The 24,788-nt window shown below is 31.9% G+C and overlaps 2 protein-coding genes across 4 annotated transcripts in view; both read right to left on the bottom strand.

Annotated features, from left to right (window-relative positions):
• LOC126733620 (disks large 1 tumor suppressor protein) overlaps nt 1–8,617 on the bottom strand; it is an 825,690-nt gene extending 817,073 nt beyond the window's left edge. The window contains exon 1 of the mRNA XM_050437042.1: nt 8,329–8,617. Coding sequence (XP_050292999.1) covers nt 8,329–8,347 — 19 coding nt within the window. The 5' untranslated portion in view covers nt 8,348–8,617. The remainder of the gene's footprint in view (nt 1–8,328) is intronic.
• A 4,776-nt stretch (nt 8,618–13,393) lies between these two features.
• The window catches only part of LOC126745653 (unconventional myosin-IXa-like), a 101,022-nt gene continuing 89,627 nt past the window's right edge, over nt 13,394–24,788 (bottom strand). For all 3 annotated transcript variants that reach the window (XM_050453604.1, XM_050453595.1, XM_050453614.1), the window contains one exon: nt 13,394–23,746. In XM_050453604.1, coding sequence (XP_050309561.1) covers nt 23,598–23,746 — 149 coding nt within the window. In that variant the 3' untranslated portion in view covers nt 13,394–23,597. The remainder of the gene's footprint in view (nt 23,747–24,788) is intronic.

Below are 24,788 nucleotides of genomic sequence, written 5' to 3'. Positions count from 1 at the left end.
TTTAATAATAATTTAAACGTCGTTGCTTAAATAGCGAACAAGTTGCGTCAGACATGGTAAACTGATAATAAAATGGAGCGGTGAGTACAAATACAGTTGGAAAGCAGAGTTTGCAGCTTGAAAATGTCCCTACCAGCACGCTGTTTTCTATTTCTATAGAGTTATCTTTTGCTGCACTGGAAGTGAGCGTTCTGTAGTTGAGTTGCTGCTGCCGATATTGTTGTTTCCGACCTCGTTTTAGAATAGAGACAACGATTATTGCAACGATATGATGTCACCAACAAAAATCGCTCGTATCATTTTTTTTTATTATTTCGTAACGCAGGATTTATTATAGATACGAACTTTTCTGTATGCGTTCATTTAACTAAATTTGTAATTATAGATAAAAGCATTTTTGACAATTCTTTTGAAGCTAGTTTTAAAAACATTTTACCTTAATTTGTAAATAGACGTAGTTATTTGTTTTCTTGTTATTTAAATGTAAATATTTCGGAAACAGTTGATTTTTGAGATAAGGTGTGTTATACGAAACTTGCTTGGAATTTCGCCTATATTTCATAAATGCAAAAAAAAAATAGCATTCCATTTAAAAAAATGACCGATGACGTCATGTCTTTTTTTTTGTTCCACCCTGTATACAAAAATTTGGGTGAAATAATGCGCAACTTAAAATAAAAATCCCATATCTAACGAAGATCTGGCATTCCTTAAATATCTACGTCTCAAGCGATATCAACAGTGGACTTTTACTCGGATGAAATATCTAATAATTTAAACTAAGATGGTGTTTTGAAATGTGTCTAGACTATGTAAATATTAATAGACGTCTATATACTCAAGCCCAGATACTTAATTTATTATGCATTTTCCAACCACAGATCATATGACACATGACACCTTACTTAATATCTCAACTAAACAAAAGAGTGGATATAATAGTGCCTTGTCGTGTGGTCCCGACAAGATGGTAAATAATAAAAAAAGTAGTAAATAATTACCGAGTATGGTAGTATTACCGCATAATGTTTAACATACATTCGATATATAGACAATCTTTTTTTCTGAACTTTTCATTAAACTACTTAAGTTATTAGTATAAAGGCATCAATGTATGGACTTAAGAACTAACCAATCAACTTTCTGCTGAGTGCACAAATATTGACAATAGAGCATAAAGCTGCTTTCTCTCGTGGATTTAATATGTCCACTCACGTGTAAAGTGACGGGATGTAGGCTTTAACCCGGCGAACTACTGTGTGGACTTCGATGATATTGCAGCTACAGAATAATTACGAAAAAATGGTATTAGTTATTTTATATTTTTGTAAGAAAAGTTATCAATAGTTTTGAATAAACAATGTTGTCTAATACTAGGTAAATAGAGAAATATTTTTATAGCTTTGAATAGAAACTAAAAACTAAAAACTTAAATTTTTTTCCCAAAAGACCTGCATCACTTTAATTAGTTTTGCACGAATAGTAATTCAAAAGCAAGCTTTATTATCACAAACAAAATGTGGTCGATAAAACCTGGCTGTATAAGTACTGCAAAATTAAATAAATGATACAGATCACTAGCATTATACAGTGCATCCCAATAGTCATGTCTAAGTTCATTTAAAATTCAGGCTTGTCTTCGAAAAAAAAAACGCTCAGACCCGTCGATTTTTATTTCAAGTTGCGCATTTTTTTACGTGAAGTTTGTGTTTAGTACAGGGTTGCTCAAAAGTAAATTACGACCATCAACTTAATTTTTTCAAATGAAAGCACCTTTTTTTATTTTATTTTTGAATTTCGCGTGGAATTCTACGTATGTTTCATGCATCATGTCCTATACCTAAAGTCAGCAGTTATCGAAAAAAAGACGACCAAACATTATTATTGAAGTTCACCTTACGAGTCACCTTATCTCTGAGAATTTTTATACAGAGCAAAATTCCATTCATTCGTGTTTTTTTATTGTTGGCGGGTGACCATGTATTTTCATAGAAACTGTATGACAGTTGTACGCCAAACAGATATTGTAAAGTATGAAGTGTACGAGCAAAGTTGCGGTTTTCACAATGGTAAAGTTAACGGAACGAGAAAAAATAGAAATTCTGTGTATGGTTGGGATTGGTGATAGAACACGTACTTAAAGAGAAGCTGCTCAATTATTCAATGAAATCCATCCTGATCGTCCTCCGATATGTCAAAAGGTGGTGAGTAGAATAGAGGCTAAATTTAGAGAGTTCGGTCATGTTAGAGATGTGCCGAAATCTGGTCGTCCTGCTCGAGATGAAAATGAACAACTTGACGTTTTGCTTTCTTTAGAAGAAAATCCATGCACTCCTCTGTCGCACATTGGGGCAAATTTACACATGGTGAAATCTATAGTTCACCGAATAGTTAAAAAGCACAAATATCACCCCTACAAAGTTATTCCTGTGCAAGAGTTATTTGATGACGATTTCAATAGGCGAAATGAGTTTTGTGAACGCTTACAAAACATATGCAATCTAATAATAATTTAGTAACAAATATTATTTTTTCCGATGAAGCCACCACATTCTGTTTCAATGGTAGTGTGAACAGACAAAATTGTCGATATTGGGCAACAGAAAATCCGCATTGGATGATGGAGGTAAACACCCAGTACCCTCAAAAACTAAATGTGTGGTGTGGAATAGTGCGCGTGAGAGTAATAGGTCCCTTTTTCTTTGAACAGACTTTAACGGGACAAGTGTATCTCGATTTTCTCCAATTTCAATTAGTTCCAGCATTACTAGCTTTATTTCCAAATTCATTGGACCCAGACTATCCTGACGAAGAACTAATTTTCCAGCAAGATGGCGCTCCTCTGCACTATGCTGCTACTGTGCGTACATTTTTGGATGAAACTTTTCCCAATCGGTGGATAGGAAGGAGAGGACCCATCGAATGGCCTGCTGGGTCGCCTGACCTAACACCAATGGACTTTTTTTGTGGGGATATCTCAAGTCGAAAATATCTGTTAATAGGCAAAATAATCTAGACGACTTGAAAGAGAGAATTCGCAGAGAAGTGCGCGCCATAACTCCGGAAATTATTGAAAAAGGGAAATTTTTTCTTAATTTGTGGGGATACCTCAAGTCGAAGGTGTGTTATGTTACTATCTGTCCCGGTCTTCCCTTTCAAACTTTCTAAGCCCGAGAGCAAAACGGACACAGACATTCTGTATTTTAAAAAAATTCTTTTTAGCTTTATTAGAATTGCTGGTCAATACACAAGACCACAATATGAAATAGAGAAGAAAATATATCATCAATCACACAAATTTAATTTTATGTCAGTACTAGTAAGAAAATCATTGCTTATAAATAGAGATATTTTGCAGTATTAAGTTTGCACTACCAATAGATTTACATGGGAAGCAAATCTTCAATCAGGTCAATAGAGTCAATAATTATGAAACCCAAGTTTTTAGAAAATTCACTCACTGTGAACTTTATTATTCATGGAAATTTGACGTTCAGATATAAGAGCAAATTCATTTTAAACTCTCAATTTTTTTTTTGGGGGCAGTATTTATGAATTAATCTTGGAAAAAGAATAGTAAATAACAGTCTCGTCAACAAATTGTTTATAAAAGAGTGAAAGTCAAAGGTATATAGAGAGAGCCTCGAGTAACTAGTCTCCCATATTCAAAATCAGTTTCAGTATCGAATGGCTAATTTCATGGAGGACCATCTGGACCCAGAATGCTCCAGAATGAGTATGGCAGAGCTGGTGCAGGCTCTTCTTCTGCGACGGCCACATACATACTCGTTTAAAGAGCACGTCACTGTCTTCCAAGCTGAAGTATTTTCTGCGTTAAAAATTAGATGAAAGGTTTTAGTAGGCAGATACTGCCACACAGTCGCTTTGCTAAGACAGCAGAGCCGCTATAAGGCTAAAAAAGTAAAATGCATGCTTGCACGGAACAGTATAAAGGTTCTAGAGGAACTGGTGAAGAGCAGCTGTAGATTTGAGCTCTTGTTTGTTCAGAAACATAAAATTTATCAGACCAAAGAGGTTCTTGGCTTTTTTAGAGCTACTCGGGCTTAGACTCTGGTAATCTTCTGTGGGATTTGACGGGTTCATCAGAAGAGCTCTATAGGCATCTATCTGTCTCAATTCAATCTATCGCTCGTTTATTTTTTTTTTATATATAACTTAGTTACATTTCCATTGAATATTAATAGGTTTAATAAGCAGCTATTTTTGTTAAAGCAGTAGTATCATTTGTATGACAACACTTTTTTAGCTAATTCTTATTTTTAAAGTTAATACTAAAGGTTCCAGCTAGATAGTAAATTGTAAATTATTACATAACGAGTATCTAAGAAAATCGCGGTTAAAAACATAATATATCGGTCTCCGCTGCAGTTGGGGTTTTTATGTCAACAGTGCCGGATTTAACTTTTTACCGCCTATAGGCTCATATATTTTTGCCGTCCTAATTTAATATTTTAAAGTCAATATTTTGTGTACATCGGAGCGAGGAATTTAACATTATATTATTAATGTAAACTACACTAGAACTGCTTATAAACATTTATTAAATAAATTTAACAAAAGTAACACGCAAAATTAAACAACAATTATTCTTTAAAACAAACAAATTTAATAAAATATATTAAAAAAAATAAAAATTAAAAGTAAAATGTTAAAAGAAATATTTTTTTTTAAACTTTTTTTGGCAAAATCAGTAATGATATCAATAAAATTATATTTGTAACATCTGGTTCAATATTTGATATCACCAAAACTTCCAGTCTTTCTTGTTCGGGGCTTGATCTTAAATATGGCTTAATGCGTTTAAAACAAGAGAAATTTCGTTTAGCAGATCAGTTTGGGGCCGGTAAACAAATACACAATCTAATTACAATGTCACTATTTAGATATATACTTTTTAAGTTCATTGCGTTAAACCACTTATTTATCCATTTATACACTCGTGTCTTTTTTAGAATGTAAAACATGCTCCGGAAAATGTGATGTTTCACCCTCAAAGTTTACGTCCAGGTCGTTGGGATAGCTCTCGTGTAAAAACAGAACAGTTGTTTTTAATTCAACAGAACTCATATTCCGCAGTAGGGTGATACCTAAGAAAGAAATTTTTTTATAAAATTCTTCGCACCATGCTCTCCGTTTAAGAATTTTAACTAGAAGGGAATCAATCATATAGTTTTTTTCCTCTCTTAAATATTTGTATTGGTTTCCAGACAATCGTTTGCGACCATCACTTATCTTTGCTGTTTATTGGGACTAATATAATATGAAGCTGTATTACAAGATACCTATTTGCCACTAGGATTTTAAAAGTATTTAAAATTTAATTTAAAACTATTAAGCCCAAGCATATCTGCAACTGGGCAGCATCCAAAACAAAACAAGCAATTTCTGGCAGTCCATTAGCTTTTTTAAGAACTCTGGAAGCCTGTCAATTTTATTTGCAACCTCCTAGGAGAGGGTGGCATCAATCCTATGTTATAGACAAGGCACCATCAGCGATGGCAATGTCGACCATGTGCGTTACTTATGAGTTTGGTCTGGAGTTCGAGACACTATTAGGATTAGTTTTGTTTAATTAGGTATTAGTCATCAGCATCAGCTGTGTAAGATATAAGAGAACATGAGCGATGGCAATGCCGACCATGTGCGTCACTTATGGGGGTGGTGTGTAATTTGCTGACCAAGAATAAAAATGTGCTACCAAAGCTATTTACAGACAGAAACTGTTCAAACTTAATATTTAATAGCAGTATATGTATGACAGCCTGCTACCAAAAAACAACTAGAATTATCATTTTGGTAGCTGTATATTTAGTATTGAGTATTCACTATCGTCTTCCAAAGATGGTTTTGGTATGAAATCTTTATTTTGAAAAATATATGGTATTTTATCTATGGTAGATAGGTAAATGTTGCTTCGGAAAAACTATATCTTTTGGATCGATATAGATGATTAAAGTTTTCATTCAGGCAGTAGTTTCCGATGATTTTTGGTAGCAAGCACTTATATGTATAGTAACATCAGTTATCGATTTTGAATAGTTTCCGGCGGTAAATAGCTTTGGTAGCACGTTTTTATTAGGCATTGACAAATACAAACTACCCCTTAGAGGGGTGTTATTTCAATTATTTTTTGGTAGCAAGCACTTATATATATAGTAACATCAGTTATCGATTCTGAATAGTTTTCGATGGTAAATAGCTTTGGTAGCACGTTTTTATTAGAAATTGACAAATACAAACTACCCCTTAGAGGGGTACTATTTTAATTATTGTTTGGTAGCAAGCACTTATATGTATAGTAACATCAGTTATCGATTTTAAATAGTTTTCGACGGTAAATAGTTTTGGCAGCACGTTTTTATCAGAAATTGTCAAGAACAAACTACCCCTTAGAGAGGTGCTACTTCAATTATTTTTTGGTACCAGGTTGTCCTACATATACTGATTTCAGATATTAAGTTTGAACAGTTTCTGTCGGTAAATAGCTTTGGTAGCACGTTTTTATTAGAAACTGACAAATACAAACTACCCCTTAGAGGGGTGCTATTTCGATTATTTTTTGGTAGCAAGCACTTATATGTATAGTAACATCAGCTATCGATTTTGAATAGTTTCCGGCGGTATATAGTTTTGGTAGCACATTTTTATTAGAAATTGACAAGAACAAACTACCCCTTAGAGGGGTGCTATTTCCATTATTTTTTGGTAGCAAGCACTTATATGTATATTAATATCAGTTATCGATTTTGAATAGTTTCCGGCGCTAAATAGCTTTGGTAGCACGTTTTTATTAGAAATTGACAAATACAAACTACCCCTTAGAGGAGTGCTATTTTGATTATTTTCTGGTAGCAAGCACTAATATGTATAGTAACATCATTTATCGATTTCGCATAGTTTTTGATGATAAATAGCTTTGGTAGCACATTTTGATTTTTGGTCAGCAAATTATTTTTACCCACTTATGGGTTCAATCTCGAGTTCGACACACCATTAAGATTAGTGTTGTTTATATTAGGGATTAGGCTTACATAATACGAAAAAGGGAGAAAACAGTTTAAGAAGAACGGTTGAATAGCACCTTACGTAACGTATATATTTTTTTCTAGTTTGTCACGATAACTTTAAATATGATAATAAAAGTAAAGTTTGGTTTAATAAGTCCTCTTATTTTGCTAATACTCTTACACCTAATGTCTAATTTTTCAAAAAAAAAATACAATTTACAATTTGTTTATAACTAATAGTTAACGTTGATGTAATAACTTGAAATAGAAAGGTATACAAACTGTTCTTTCCTAGTTAAATGGTTTAGTTTTTAACACATGTCAAAAATGCTTCCAGCTATGGGGAGAAGCATAAATCCAAGTTGGTGCTATCGTAAAATCAAACCATACCTATGTAAAGTTAAAGTATCGTTATAACTTTCTTTAATAAATACTACTAGATCAGCCAGCAGGACAGCAGCCGTCAGTTCTTATCTGACAATTGACTGGATTTTTAGTGGTGATAAATTCCAAAATAAAGTCCTAGACTTAAAAAAAAACTAACGTACTGCCCACAATCGCTTCTGATCCAATTTTTGTTGCGCCACCTTGTATTTAAACAAAATTGTCAAAATTTTACCCAACTTGCTATACCTGTTAATAAAAGTATGCACAAAAAATAATTTAAAAATATCTAATAAAAATAAAATGATTAGCCCCTGAATTCACCTCCTGTTCTATTAGTTGACAATATAATATGATCTGAATTTAACATCCTTTTTAAACTTAAAAACACTCAAAAATAGAAACATACCTTTTTATTTTCTACAATTCGGCTCTAACTATTTTTGTTTAAATTATAATTTTTTTTTAAATTTCCGATAATTTTTTTTGAATCGTGATTTTACCGCCCCTAATATTTGCGGCCCTAGGCTTCAGCCTACTCAGCCTTTGCCTAAATCCGACCCCTGTATGTTAATAGAATACCAAAATATCTCTGTAAGCAAAAACAGCTGTGCAGGCCAGGACAAAATTGCTTTTAAAGGCGACCCGAATAAAATATTATAATAATGATCCACCCCTAGGAATATTTTCATCACATCCTGTGATCCTAGATCCTACTGTAACAATTTTCCCCACCCCTTCGAAAGCACGTGCTACGCTTTACAACGTGCGGTATCGACGAATTACGATATGACACGGTCATGACGTTCGACCGACCTTAGCGCGAAATAAAAATTAGGCAACGCGGCCCGCATTGTCCTAGTTTTCTAATATTTTGGTGGTACACTATTTTTAACACTACTCGCATTAATTTTACCTTGCTTCCTGACTGGCATCTCGAGGTAATCCTCGATCAGTCCGAAACCGTATGAATCCAGTTCAATGACAGATAAATGCACTGGTCACAAAAAAAAAACACTGATGTTTTTGAAAATCCGTGTATTATTTAATTCTTTTGGACGCAGAGTATAATAGTTGATGGGCAAATTTTAAAACGACTAAAATACGAAGACCATGCGTATATGACACGAAGACACGATATCGATAGTCCTAAATACGGCGTATTTTTTTCGACTCGGCAGAGGCTAACCTGCAGTGGCACTGATGGGGTTGCTCGGTGCGGCAACACTGTGGAGCGTCGCGACGTCGTCCGATCCTAGCGTCTGGATATATTTTTAGTTATTATAGTAAAGTAAGAGCTCTATCGCCATCTCTTGTTATCTTGCGAAAACGTGCGCCAAGAAGTTTTAAACCAAAATTTAAGGGTTGCTGTTTTATACATAAATGCTCAAATAAGCACAAGTCTGTAAGTGAATTCTTTACAAAATATGGGGTGTTAAAGACGTTTAAGTTCGAAAGATTGTTACCTATTCAGTAAAATATTAAAAATTGCGGTAAATGAACCGTCGTTCTAAAAATTAATTAAGTCATTATCGGCAATAAGTATACGATATGAAAATTCAATATAATATATTTATTAGAAATTTTTGTGTTAGTGTGTAACAAAGTTTCTCATTTTAAAATCACATGTAAGACATTTTCAAAAAGAAAATTATAATAAGTGTGAATGGTTGCTACAAGAAGTTTGTATTATTTTGCTGACCGTCTATTTTATTTTCTAGTGAAAAGCTTGAAAAGCTTGTGGAATAAGAATGGTTTTTGCGATCTAAACAATTTACATAAATTAATTAAAAGACACAGCAGTAGCAAAGCGCATATACAGGCCATCATCAAAGAAAAAACTTTGGATAAAACAAGAATTGAGCACATGTTAGATTATCAACAAAAACTAGGGGTACAGAAACACAATCAAGAAGTAAGAAAAAATCGTGAACTGCTAAAAAGGATGATAGATGTGGTGTGCTTCCTTGGTAAACATGAGCTATCTTTTCGTGGTCATTCTGAATCTGGGAGCTCAACAAATAGGGCAAATTATGTCGATATGATTTATTTTTTATCGAAATACCATGAAGTTTTAAGACTCCATTTGGAAAAATCGACAAGATTTAAAGGAACGTCTAACTTGATTCAAAACGACCTTATTTTAAGTGTGGGGGAAGTTATCCAAAAAAAAATTAAGAATGATATAAACGAAGCATCATTTGTTGTTCTTATTTTCGAAGAGATTACTGACATAGCTAATGCGAGTCAACTATCAAAAATCATCCCGCTATGTAATAAAGCAAGGCGAAATAAAAGAAAGTTTTCTTGGTTTTTTTAATGCCTCAATGCAACGAAAAGCTTTAGCTCTGAAAGTCATTGTGCATTAACTATAGAAGATCTTGTTGTGGCAAAATTAGTAGATCAAAGCTATAATGTAGCAGCAGGTCAATTAGGGGGTTTACAAGCCAAAGAGAGAAGTAGCTATACCCATCAGCCCTTTTTATTTATTATATGGCACATAGACTAAATGTAAATTTGGTGATGCAACAATTTCTCAATAAAATAAAACAATGCAAAATATTTTTTCACACGTTAAGCAGCCTAGCAGCATTTTTTTCAAAATCTTCACGACGAATCAACCGCATTGGATCAAGAGGTTCATAAAAGATTGCCTAGAGTAGCCCCCACTCGTTGGAATTATAATAGCAGGCTCCTATCTAGGTCTCCTATCTAGGTCTTTGAATATCGGCTCACATGGACGATTAATTTAATAACTTTAAAAGTCTAAAATTTCTCAAGCTTAAGCTTCTCAACTTCAAAGAAAATAAAACAATTTTAGAAGAAGCTTTTGACTCGTTAAGCCAAAATAATCCTTCACTTTTTTGACTTTCCCGCGTTGCGTTCTGAACTGCCTATTATGTACAATACTTCAGAAGGCCTAAATAAAAATAATGTTAATGACTTATTAAAATCGATAAAAAAAGTGTGGACTACATCTTGCTTGCCCTGAAACGCTCAAGCTTTGTGAACTTACATTTACTATACCTGTGACAAGTACATCAGCAGAACGTAGTTTTTTATACACTCAAGAGGATTAAGACCTATCAGAAATTCAAGAAAGACTTTCTGCTTTGGCAATGATTTCGATTGAACAAGAACTACTTCAGGAACTTTTCGGAAAACCAAATTTTTATGACAATGTTATTGAAGAATTTGCAAAACAAAGTCGAAGGTTGGAGTTGCATTTTAGTTCAGACATAAATTCCTCAATAAATTTTAACATTTAAGGTAATTTTTTTTGTTTCTATCTATATAAGGTAATAAATGCGAAACAACAATATTAATTTTCGTATTTTTATTCCATTATCAAAAAAATTTATGTATTTGAACCACACATAGGTAAATTACGTCCTTTGTTGATTTTTATTTATGATAATATCGAAAAATCGAGCAAAAAAATTAAACAGCTTCCCCATTTCTTAAGGGTTGTACACGGCACTTTATGAGAACCCAATGACACTGAAATTGAAGCCATGGGGTTGAATATCATTCACTAATAACAAGGAAATTACAGGCGTGACACATTATACTTGGTGCCAGAACTATTTAATTAATTGAAAACTTGGTGTAGTAAATAGAATGAGATAAGTCCTTGGAATCACCTGTTTTTATTATACAGAGCGTTTGATTAAGGGTGACGAGGTACCATATCTCAGCAATGAATAAATGAGGCTAGAGAGCGTTATTGCTAAGATAAAAAAGGTTTTCCGTAACATCGCTGTACGTTACAATGAACATATTAGTATTACAGCAATAATTTTACGATAATTTCTTTTTTTTTAAGACTTAAATTAAACTGTAAAGTTCTAAATAAGAGCCAGGAAAAATTTAGAGTAGTAGTGAGTAGTAGCGTTTATTTCGTTTTAACTACCAAAGCATCTTTTCTCAAGTAACCGCAAGTTTATCAAATGCGACGTAATTTTTTTTTATACCTTTTAGGGGGATATTTTTAAAGAAAATCACATTTTTTTACCACAGCCATTACGGCATCTAACAGTTAGGTCAGGAAGTTAAAAATTATTTCCAGCAATTTATTTAACCACTTTTATTAACCAATTCATTTCCACAGCAGGAAAAACATTATAGCAGAAATGCATCCACAAAGAACTGCCTCCCAGCTGATTTGAGCATCTCAGAAATGTATAGACTGTTCTTGGAAAAATACCCACAAAGTAAAGTCTCATTAAGGACTTATCATGATATATTTAAAAGTAAATTTAACCTATGTTTTGGACTTCCCAGATCAGACACCTGTTCATACTGTGACAAGCTGTTTATGAAACTTTGCTCAACGAGCGATGAACACAAAATAAGGGAAATAGAAAATGAAAGTAAAATCCATCACATGCGAGCAGAAGCAGGCTACCAGGCATTAAGACAAGATACCGAAATGGCTAAGATAAATCCTAATTATGTGGTTTTATGCACAGATTTGCAGCAAGTACTTTTTTGCCCAAACCTAACTCATTCGTCCATTTTCTATCAGAGGCAATTTTCTACCTATAACTATTGTGTTCATGGAAAATAGTATAGCTACAATGATGTTATGGCATAAAGTAATGGCACATCGAGGTTCTACTGAGATTGCATCGGTATTACTATTTTATGTCACCCAAAATTTCAATCGTCTTGGTTGAGGACAGGAAAGAAAACTTGTGGATAACAATTGGAAGATGATAACATTGCTTCGACTATTACTGAAAGAAACATATTTTACCCAGATGGAGCAAAAGTTTATGATTAGTGGACATAGCTTTTTACTTTGTGATAGAGACTTTGCTCAGATTGAAAGGGTCAAAAAACTTTCCTCGGTTTATGTTCCATTCCAGTGGGCAGATGTGATTGCCAAATCAAAAGTAAACAATCCCTTCACAGTTATTTACATGCATCAGACATTTTTTAAAGATTTTACTGATGCAGAAAATTCAATTTGTAAGGATCCTAAATGCAAAATAACACAGGGAGTGTGCATTCAAATAACATCGGATGACCCGAACAGTATCCGGATAAGAAAATCCCATAACACAATTCAACCATGGATGTCGTATTCGCTAAAATCACCCAAGAAAACGATGGTTGAAGTATCTCTGAATGACCTACGGAAGGCCTATAATGAACCTCTTCCAATCAAAAAAGAGAAACTTGCCAACTTATTACATACGTGTGATTATATTCCATTAAAATATATCAATTTCTATCATAATATTAAAAGCGGTGCCTGAAAATATAGAGTTTCGTTTTATTTTTTATTTAAATGAAAAATAAATATTATTTTTTCACTTTAACTTTATTTTTAATCCTAAAACATCGTTGTAACAGCCTTATTTCCCTAAAACAATGTTGTAACCGACGTGGATATATAACGTTGTTGTATTGAAATTAGGAAAATATTCTCGTAAATCCGAATTCTGTATGTGGTCAAGTCTGCAATGCCTCTCTATGGTTAAGTTCTTTAGTGTTATTGATATTAGCCATATATTAAATTCATTTGATTAAGCAATACTGTTGGGCATAAACTCATTATTTATTTATTTTGTCAAATAATTTGAACGCGTATTCTTTATTTATCCATACTCTTAGGGAGTAATTCTGAAAATATTTAAAAAAATACTATTCACTACATGATACAGTCATAAAATATAGACAAGATTGTGAAGGAAGGCGGAATCAGGTCATCGGCAAAAGGTTAAACTAACTCTACGTGATAGTTCAAATTAACAGCGAAGTTCCTTATAATTACGTAAAAAAGTATCTACTTACCTTTAAAAATCAACTTAGTACTTACTAAGTACCAAGAAAACGACTAAATACCTAGAAATGTAAAGCCCAATGATTTCCCGTCAAAAAAATGTCTAACTCTTCTTAATTAACTCTTCCAATACTCCAACTAATTATCATTCTTTAAAATGTAATAAATTAGGATTATTTAAAGTACACACTAAATTTCTAACGCATATTTTTTATTATTAAAAAGAAACATTACTTTTAAAATAAAACTCTTATACAAAATTGAACGAAAAACAGTTTGTACCACCTAGACTTCCGCTTTACTTAGATTTAAGTGTAAATACATGGCACTATTCTAAGTAGTAGCAACAAATGTTTTCTTTTCCGACAGACAACAAAAAAATCAATACGCCCTCTGTATGACAAAGTACATAATAACCTCTAATACTTTAAACTGTCATGGTTAATGTAAATTTTGGTACAATAATAATATTAATAATAATAATAAAAATAATATTAATAATAGTAATAATAATCATAATATCTTTAATAGAAATAACTAACCATTCTTATATGTATAATGCTTATTTTTTAATTTATAATAAAGGGCATAATGGGTTCTTATACAAAGAAAAATAAACTAGAAGAATATAATACAATAATTTAAAAATATAAATTCTTTCGGTAAGATACACAGTCTGCCGATATATTATGTACAACTAACTAGACATAGGTAGGTATTTATATACAATCACAAATAATTTGAGACTATACTAAATTAATAAATGCCAGTATTATTTGGATCATTCATTATAAGCTTAAATATACATTTATTTATTTACAAATGCTAAACAGGTATTTAATATATAGGAATACTATTAAAAATATAGTATTTAAAATATTACACGGAAAAATGTTTAATGCGATACTACGGAGTTATAAGATACAACATAACTCAGTTAGTACGGAAGATATTAATGTGGTATACCATTTTAATTTTCCTATTTAAATTTGCTTAGCTAAAATTGCTTAAATATTTAATAATAAAATGTAAAAATTCTGTTTCGACACACTTAAATAACGTCATAACTAAGAACCCAGAAGTGCCAAAATTGATCATTCTGGTATACACATTTTCTGTTTTTATTATATGAATTTTTTTTATCGATAATGAAAAACTACCGGCTATTTGAAGAAAACGACCATATATTTTGACATTGAAAAATTGTATTAGTGCAATCCATATATTCTTAAATTTTACAGTTTAAAAACTTTCAGTGTATAACAATTTTCCAAATACCCTCTAAATAATTTCAACTGTACATTGCCTCAAATTTATTTATATTTTTTTTTATGTTTTATTTCGAAATATGGATATGTTATGAGGTACCAGAATTGCTTTATATACAGGTGAACCATAGTTAAAATGCTAATGAAAGTATGCATTTTGAATTAAAATTGCGCATTTTATTATCGAGCTTAACAAAAAAAAACATTGAAATTTGCCTAAAACTGAATATGTAAATAATACGTTAAAATGTTACAACGTATTGTAAATTATTTATTTTATAATATTAAAACCAAATAAAAATTTGATAATTGTTCTTGAATACTCAAACAATATTACTGCAATAAAGGAAACGTTAATTTCAGTTTTTTTCGGAAGTATTGAGATTTTCTTAAATCTCAAATTTTATTTGACCGCAAGAAGTCACTTTGACCCAATTCAACAAACTTTGTACAGTAACAGTAACAGTTTCACAGTGGTGCACATCAATGCTTTATGATTTGATTTACTTAATCTGAAAGTTGCAGATAAGCCAGGATAAATCAAGGATAAATCAATTTTAATAATAAAATTTAATTTTTTAAAGTATAAAGATTGATGGGAAATTGAATTAGTAAAATAGGGCTTTCCAAAGGGTTTCTTATAATAAGCTCCATTAATAATTTGTTCTAACCAAGTACAAAGTAAGGCATAAGCATGTATCCTTCTCCAGAATGGATTAAAACTACTTACTAGTTATTACGATAGACTAGCCAATGGTCTTGCTATAAGTGGGAAGCATCTCTAGCAATGAGCTTGGAAACGACAATTCGATTATTTTTTAGTAAAAAAGAGCAGGCTCCAACTTAAATTTAGCAATTTATTTCAGTTCTCTAGCATTTATAGTTACTTCACAATTAATTATCAAAGTTCGAATAAATAGGCCATGTTTAATTTTTTCCTTGTACCAGCGCGGCCGGGATGATACGTCACAGGCGCCCAAGTGGACGCGACGACCGACGCTAGCATGTCGACCGCACACGCTGCTTTGTTAATATTATTATGCATGGTTTTGCTGTTGTTTGTGTTTTTCAAAATGTCTGCTCCACATACCCGCTATAAATATTGTATTGTGCCAAGGTGTAGAAATACGACAAAAACTACTCCAAATAAAGTATTTATTAGTGTACCCAGAGGAGAGATAATACGGAAACAGTGGTGTAATGTAATGAAGAGAGACAATAAAATAAACAAAGTTCTTTCGAGTACTTGTAATCGGTTTTGCTGTGAGGATCATTTTGAGGTAAGTTAATTTAAAATTATTTAAGATAGCTATGACGGCAGTCTTTTTAGTACTACCACAGATTTAACTAGCTAACGCAATTGCGTTTTGCTAGCGCTAGAAACTTGCATTTACAGATATATTCAGGAAGTTTCTGATAATGACGGTGAAACGGAGTTAATTTTTTATTCTGATAATTGCCCTGGACAACAAAAAAATAAGTTTATGCTTAGTTTGTATTTGTACGCAGTTAGAAGTTTAAACATCAAATCAATCACTCATAAATATTTAATTAAAGGGCATACTCAAAACGAGGGTGACTCTGTTCATTCCACGATTGAAGGATATCTTAAAAAACAATTAAAAACTTCACCCTTGTATACTCCTGACTCATTTATAAGTGCTATAAGAGCCGCAAAGAAAAAAGGTCCACCATATACAGCGATCGAAATGTCATTCGACGATTTTTTGGATGTAAAAGACATAAATGCTCAGTTTAGATTGAATTTGTCCAAAGATGTAGATAACAATATAGTTAAAGTGTCGGACATAAAAGTGGTTAAATTTGAGAAATGCTCGCCTAACTCATTATTTCATAAAACATCATACACGGATGGATTTAAAGAAGGTAAAGTAATATCGCGAAATAGCAAACGTTCAATTAACCCATCAGATCCTATTCAGTTAAAAAAAGCTTTTTCCAATAAACCAGGAATATCAGAAAATAAAAAAAAAGATTTGATTGATCTAGTGAGAGGAAATTATACATTCCAAAATATTATGCAACTTTCTTTGGGTCATTATAATAGTCTTTTAAGACTTAAATTTTTGTTTATATTTTTTTTTATGAGTAAAGTATTATGTTAAAAGATAATGTCTTTTTTAGCTCATCAACTTTTGTAAAGTAGATGATAGGTTTGTTTACTATTTCCAAATAGAACCAGATTTATTAAAGTTGTATTTGTTGTTTTATTTATTTTCCTATTTTTTTATGCTGAAAAATGAAATAAAAGAGTACTATTTTAATACTATTTATCTAGAATAATGTCACATCTCAAAAGGGGGTTTTAAATTTCCCAGTTTTTACCACTAAATTATCAACATCATAGACAATAATATTAATGAATATTTACTTAAAAGGTATACATCAATATACTGAAAGAAGTAAATCATTTCATTTATACAAATAAAAATAATACCCTAAAATAATTGAATAAAATTTTAAAACGTGTTTATCTCAAAATGATCTTTTTTGGATTATGTCACTCTTCTTGAAAACCGACGATATATAATAACAAAAATAATTAACTACTAAAACACTGGTGTCGGTGGCTAATGTTTCTTTTTAATGATAAATCAATTTCACTTTTTTATTTAATAATTTCATAGTAATGTCCGTTGCTAGTTTAATATCGTGTATGGTTTACCATGATTTCAGCAAGAACGTAAAATCTAAAAGGCTGAAGATCCAATAAGATGTCGAAATGTGACTTTACAAAATGAATATGTTTTTAGTTTGCTGTTCTAACTTACTATTTACGTAAAGGTAAAAGTCTGCAGAAGAATTAACTCCACTTGGTTGATTGATTGTTAACTTTCAATAATAACATAAGCAGTAAATTTACTTTTGTACTTGTAAAACGTTTGCGACTCAAATACTGTTTCTTCTCGAAAAGTTAAAAATATGCGCATACGGCATTTTCTGTTGGTTAAATTCGTTCACTGGAAAAATATCCTGATAACTCTATAAATAAAACTGGAGAAAATTGTTTAATTAGGTGTGTAAATTTAAATAGGAATATCGGTTCCAATAGATATATATTTAAATGTAAAATATCATGTTTAAATACAGACTAACAACACATGAATCAACTTTAGGAAAAAATTTTGCTATGTTTTAAAACGCTTTGTATAAGAGCCTTTATATTTCGCATTCATCGGCCACTCAAACCATAATAAATATAGTGTCAATATTTTATTGCTATACAATCAACTTAATTTCAATCTTTTGATAGATTTTTAAACCTCAAGGAAATAAAATCACAGCTTGGTGAAATAGTTTACAAAACCTTAACGTTACCTTAAGTCAAAAATAACTGGTTTTTAGTTTATCTATCCTAAATAAACTAGGTGAGCAGTCTTGTTTAACGCTCTAATTTGATTTGTTTCAACTGGAGTACTATTCTAGCAATTATAGTTACACAATTACAGGCAGAACGTGTTTTATATAGTTTATTTAAAAGTAAATATTTAGCTAGTGTATATACCGGATGGCCCAGGATAAAGGCAACAAATTTGTAATAAGAAGAAATTAAATTTGGTATGTAGATGTGTTACGAATCGCATACTTTCCAGTTTAACGACATCCTATATATCTCTACATATTTAGATAAAAGGAAAAAGTGAGGTACCAAAAACAATGGTATCCCACTTAGTGATAACACTCATTTTTATTTAGAGCACTTATTTCAATTAACCCTACGTTAGGCGCATGGCTGCATTTTGAATGGCTACTACTAGCGCCAATATTGTCTTGCGTCGTCGACGTTCTCAGTAGCTGCTTATTAGATATCGATAGACAGTATGTGTTTACAATTGTCTGTAAGCGGACGTGCGATTTCAAAATATTAGCGAATTTTTACCACTGGGCTACAGTGGTAGCCCGTGCGCCTAATCCCGTAAGTATTTTTTATGTCATGACGATTAATAATACTATATAAAAATGGTTTTTTTATTAATAGAAAATTAAGAATTTGAGAAAAGGCGAAATATTTGTTATTTGTACTTTATTAAAATTTATTATTTTTTTAATTTTAAAATTTTGTAATGTTGATTTTAAATTTGAATTTAATTTTTTCTAGAGAAATAAAATAGCAAGATGTCCCAAGAAAAGAGGAGGCGTATTGAAACATCCAAAGATCCAGCTGTTTGGTCACAATGGTTTGACGAAATGTCAAGTGACCAAAGCGAGGTGATGACTGAGAGTGAAGATGAACTGACGATGTCGGTGAGTCTGAACGACGAAATAATTATTTTACGGGGAAGGACAAAAAAAACAAAATGGAGAAAAGAAACTCCTAATGTTCATATAAGAACCAGATCTCATAACATCATTACACATTTGCCTGGTCCGAAGGGAATTGCTAGAAATGCAGAAATAACGGGGATTGAGTGTTTAAATCTTTTACTAGATGAGTCTATCATACGAACCATTACTACCTGTACCAATATTTATATTGAAAGTATAAAAGAACGATTTGAACGAGAACGGGATGCAAGAAATACAGATGAAAGAGAGATAAGGGTATTTATAGGGATTCTTTATTTAATCGGTGTATTAAGATCATCTCGAAAAAACTTACATAAAATTTGGGACAACTCAAAAGGAAGTGGCGTAGAAGTATGTTACTTGGCAATGAGTGAGAAACGTTTTAGGTTTCTTTTGCGATGCATGCGTTTTGATGACATTAGAGGCAGAAATCTAAGAAGAGAAATTGATAAAATGGCTCCTATTAGGGAGATTTTTGAACAATTTCTGGCCAATTTTCAAAGATATTTTATTGCAAGTGAATATTTGACTGTCGATGAGCAACTTCTGGCATTTCGTGGACGTTGCTCATTCAAGCAATATATACCAAGTAAACCGGCTCGATATGGTGTGAAAGTGTTTGCTTTGGTGGACGTCAAATCTGGTTATACATTCAACCTTGAGACGTATGTAGGGACCGAACCTGAAGGACCATATAAATTTAAAAATTCCAGAGAAGAAATTGTCCTTAGATGAGTAGAACCAGTGGCAAACACTAACCGCAACATATCTGGCGATAACTGATTTACTGATTGGTTAAAAAATTACTTATTGAAAAAAAGCTAACTTATATTGGCACAATGCGAAAAAATAAAGTAGAATTACCAAAGGAATTTTTGCCACACAAAAGTAAAGAAGTGGGATCTTCTATTTTTGGATTCCAGAAAGACTGCACAATTGTGTCGTATTGTCCAAAGAAAAGTAAATCTGTAATGTTGATTTCAAGTATGCACCATGATAATGCAATTGATGCTGAAACTGGAGACGCTAGAAAACCTGAAATAATCACAATGTATAACCAAACGAAGTTTGCCGTGGATCGACTAGACCAATTGTGTGCAAAATATGATGTATCAAGAAATACTCGCCGATATCCGATGGTAATCTTTTATGACCTGCTAAATATTTTAGCAAGTCTAATAATTGGAACAGAAAGATAGCAAGGTCAGATTTCATAGAAGAACTTGCATGGGAATTGATTAGGCCTCAAATTGAATTTAAAGCTACACTTATCCAAGTCTCTCCGGAATTTCGACGGCGCGCCCGTGTTTTATTGGGAATTTCAGAAGTGGTAACACCTCTCCCACCTGTAAATAGAAATACTGTCAGACGTTGTTCATTTTGTGCCAGGAATCGCGATAAGTCTACTCGAAAATATTGTAAAAAATGCCAAAGATACGCCTGTAAAGAACACTTGAATGAGATCTGTGTAGAGTGCATGCAGTAAATTTAGACCAGTTTTGTCTTTGTTATGTAACGTAGAATAAATGTTTAATTTTTTGTTTCGCCTTAGGATAAGTTTTGTTATTCCACGTTTTATATGATGTTTATGTTTTTTTTTCTGCCAAAATTAGTAGATTTTTTTTAAAACTTATTTTTGTATTTAAGTGCAAGATTAATTTCATAAATAAAATAAAATAAGTTAACCTAAAATTAAAAGCATTTTTCGTTTTCTTTTACAATATTTACATGTTTACTATCTTATTAACATTTAAAAGAACTAATTTTAAAAACTTTTTTCTGAAGTTTGGATAAATCGATCCATTAAAATAAATAAATAAATTGAGTTGCTACCACTGTAGTCCACGCGCCTAACCGTGTCAGTAATATCCACGCGCCTAACGTAGGGTTAAAAAAGGGCATTTATATTTGTAACTAGTAAATATGCATTAAGTAACCAATGTTTTTAGACATACATTTTTTTCGAATATTTTCGTGTAACCTTTTAGAAAATCAATTAAAAAATAACTTCACATAAAGAAAATTAAAGAAAAATAGATTTTCAAATATAAAATTGAAAATTGTATGCAGCGTTTGCTACTCATTTTAATGCGCATATTTATTTAGGACATTTTGTTCAGAAAATATGGAATTCACGGCAAAGTACTAATTTTTCTTTTAAAAAAGATTCCAATTATGTAATTGGATATTAGAAAATCATAAAGAAAATAATAATTTTGTTAATCTAACTATTTATGTATTGATGGTTTTACGAATATGCCCTGACGCCGTGACGGTGGAAATTTCAGTGACTATTGTGCATGAATTTTGGTCAAATCTATAGACTTTGATACAATTTTTTTATCAAAATATGTAAAAATATACGGGGCAAACCGAAAATGACATTAGTTCTGATAAAAAAGAAATGTAGTTATAGTATTTAGTCCAGTAAAACTAAGGTGTTTACATGGGGTAACCCGGAACAAATTTGGGACAAGCTGAAACTTTCAGGATACCTTCTTTAGATGGTCGACAGTGTTTCCTTAAAAATCGCACTAAATCGCATGGGTCGTACTCGCCCAATCAGACTTTAAACTAAAAAATCGTATTTTTTTTTATTTCTTTGAAAATATCTCAAAAATTATATAAACTATTTAAAAATTTTATAAGAGAGGAAATTTGTTGCCATAAGAATAGCTACAAAACCGCTTTTTGTTTTTCAAAATCGCCTTAAAAACAAAGAACTTATTGGCCTTTAAATATTAGGCCATTACGGCTTGAGCTGCAATTATATCTAAAAATTGAACCATTTTGTAAAAAAAAAAACACATGATACCTAATTATTACTTTACTTCAAACACAAAATCTGTATTTTTTTAGACCAGGTTTTGCAGGCAAAATGGACAAAATAACAAATATGCATACATTAAAATCGAATTTAGATCCTGCAATAGTTAAAAACATATTATTTGTTCATGCAATGTCAGGTTGCGATACCACATCGGCATTCTTTAAAAAGGGCAAAAAAAGTGCTTTAATTGTTTTGTCTAAAAATGAAAAACTTTCCGAAGATTTACTTCAATTTAAAGGGGTATTCAGTGATATTGCCACTTTATTAAAATTAGGAGAAAATTTTATTCTAAAATGGTACGGCAGTAGGAGAAGGCAACATTTAAACTCATTTAGGTATGTAAAATACAATCAGGTAATTGCACGCCAAAAACTGTGTAGTAACTTTGAGCTAGCTTCTTTACCCCCGACAACTGAAGCTGCTCAACTACATTTTAAAAGGGTTTACCTTCAGGTGCAGTCATGGTTGGGAAATAATTTAGATCCAAGAGAGTAGGGTTGGGTGGAAAAGGACGGTTACTTAGAGCCACAAAGAAACAGGAAGGACATCGCTCCCGATTTTATTATAAAATTATTATTTTGTGGATGCAAGTCAGTATGCTCCAAAACGTGTAGCTGCAATAGGAATTAAATGTTCATCAAGCTGTACAATTTGCATTAGACAGTATTGTGACAATGCAACAAATGTGTCTTTTGTTGAAAATGATGAATGTATAGAATAATTTCTTTTTCTTTTATTAAGATTTGTTTTAATAAAGTAAGTATACTTTTTGTTTATGACTGTATGACACGATTACCGTGTTTGGTATCAAATTTAATAATAAATACAACTGGCCTAACTCTTTAAAAAGTGTCATTTAGGTACCATGCCATACAGACTTTAGTTTTATAGTATGTTTCTGTTTTTTTTTTAAATATTATTTGAGATTATTATTAAACGAGTAAGTAGCAGCACATTTTAGCATAGCATTATTTACCTATTTTTGCGTTTAACGCTTTACTTAAAATATTAAATCATACCTAGTGATTTGTATACAATTTTCCACACTGGTTTTTTATGACAACTACCATATTTTTGTTATAAAAAACATCCAATTAATTTGCGTCAGCATTAATAAAGTCGAATTTACCAAAAGCAGTGTAATAGAATCCAAGCCCAATCGGCCCAATTTTTATAAGCCCATAACTTTTTTTGTTTTTAGGCCGATTTTAAAAAACAAAAAACCATTTTGTAGGTATTTTTATTGGCAATAATTTTGTTTGCTTGTAGATTTTTAAAAAAGATAATAGTTTTTTAGATAATTTTGAAAAATAATAAAAAAGCACGTTTTTTTTTAGTTTAAAGCCCTATTGGGCGAGTACGGCCCATGCGATTGAGTGCGATTTCTTAGGAAACATTGTCGACAACCTACAGAAGGTATCCGGACAATTTCAGCTTGTCCCAAATTTGTTCCCGGTTGGACCTATAGTTTTACTGGCCTAATTCTATTAATCTTGGGTCATCCGATGTAGTAGTTTTAGTTATTTGTATGCTATAAAAATTGAAAATACAGAGCGACAAAGAGAGAACAAGAGACATAGAGAAAATATCTATTATTACAAGAAACAAAAATTGAAGTATTTAATTAGATTTTTTAGGTGATTAGAGCAAAATCAATCTTCGTTCTTTATCAGTGGGATTAGAAAAATATCGGAATCTAATCAGCTAATTAGCTATGAATTTGTTTAGACGAAATGCATGTAAGGGTGGTCCATGGTAATATATTACAATTTGTATTGTCATAATAACGACCAACGTAGTCGCCTGATAATTCTTTGATTCTCCATTGACTACTTATAACGTTTAACAACATGAATAACAAAAATATCAACAGTTCATCATAAGAGAGCACTCTTGTCACGTGGACTAATTATCCATTTAAATCAATAAGATGTGCAGAAAAGTCTGAATGATACCAATAATAACTAGGCTAACAGGGAATTATAATCCTATACCATTATAGGATCCTCGCTATCGTCCATCAGTTTCCCCCTGGCTTCTGACGAAGATTGCTTTTTGAGTTTGGGATAAGCGTTTTCTTTTGATTCCCCTGATGATATCGATCTGATAATGGGGCGCTGTTTGCTTTTTTCGCCTCCTGTGGTAAAACAAAAACGTTTATTTACTTATTCACATTCACAAAATAATATACAGTGCCGGCCAAAAGTGGAGAAACTTTTAATATTTTTATTTTTTTTCTTATTAAAACTAATTCGAAGTAATTGTAAATATTGTTATATCTAGTAGTGACGAAAATAATTAGAAAAAAAACTGACAACAAATAATTTATTACAAAATATGCAAACAAAATTTATTTTCTCTAAGGACAAACATGGAGAAACTTTTTTATTTTTATGACATAATTATGTTATAATACAAAATGTGGATAAAAGCACACTAATACCTTGTGGCATAACCGTTATTCCTCACAACTTCACTACACCGTCTTGGCATAGATTCAAGAAGATTGTGTATAATATCTCCGGAAATTTCACTCCATGCTTCTTTTAGGACTTGGAATAATTCGTCTTTATTTCGGAACTTATTCGGATTTTTTTATCGAACTTTTTTGTCTAGGTGCTCCCACAAGTTCTCGATGGGATTTAAATCTGGACTTTGAGCTGGCCACTTCAGAACTTGAATTTGTTGAGAGGTTAGTTTGAGGTTTGTTGTTAGGAAGTCGTTATCATGCTGGAATTTCCAAATTAACGGCAAATTATCCTCGGCGTAGGGAAGCATATTATTCCTTAAGATGTTTAGATAATATTGGCTATTCATGATCCCATCTATTCTCACCAGATTGTGGGAATAGTGTACAGGGTGTCCCATTTTGGGTACTTTTGCGGGGTATCTTCGTTATTTTTAATGTTAGCGTGATGCGGTTTTCGCGAAACTTTTTCGTGAAAATAACGATGCCGTTAACAAAAATTCCAAAGCCCTCTTAGTTTTTAAGATATAGGCCACTTTTGAAAATTCGACATTTTGGGACTCCCCTTGTATTTCGGTTATTCTTTAACTTATCGAATATGTAAAAAAACAGTTTTATAGATTTTTTCCGTAGAATGCAGTGGCGTAGATTATTTTTTTTTAATATTTACTGTTTTTGAGTTATAAGCCAAACTTATGTTGTTTTTTAATGG

The sequence above is a fragment of the Anthonomus grandis genome, chromosome 1 (genome assembly GCF_022605725.1).
Source record: "Anthonomus grandis grandis chromosome 1, icAntGran1.3, whole genome shotgun sequence".
Classification (NCBI taxonomy): Eukaryota; Metazoa; Arthropoda; class Insecta; order Coleoptera; family Curculionidae; genus Anthonomus; species Anthonomus grandis.
Note: the sequence above shows the minus strand (reverse complement) of the source record. Positions and strands in the feature narration are given on the sequence as shown.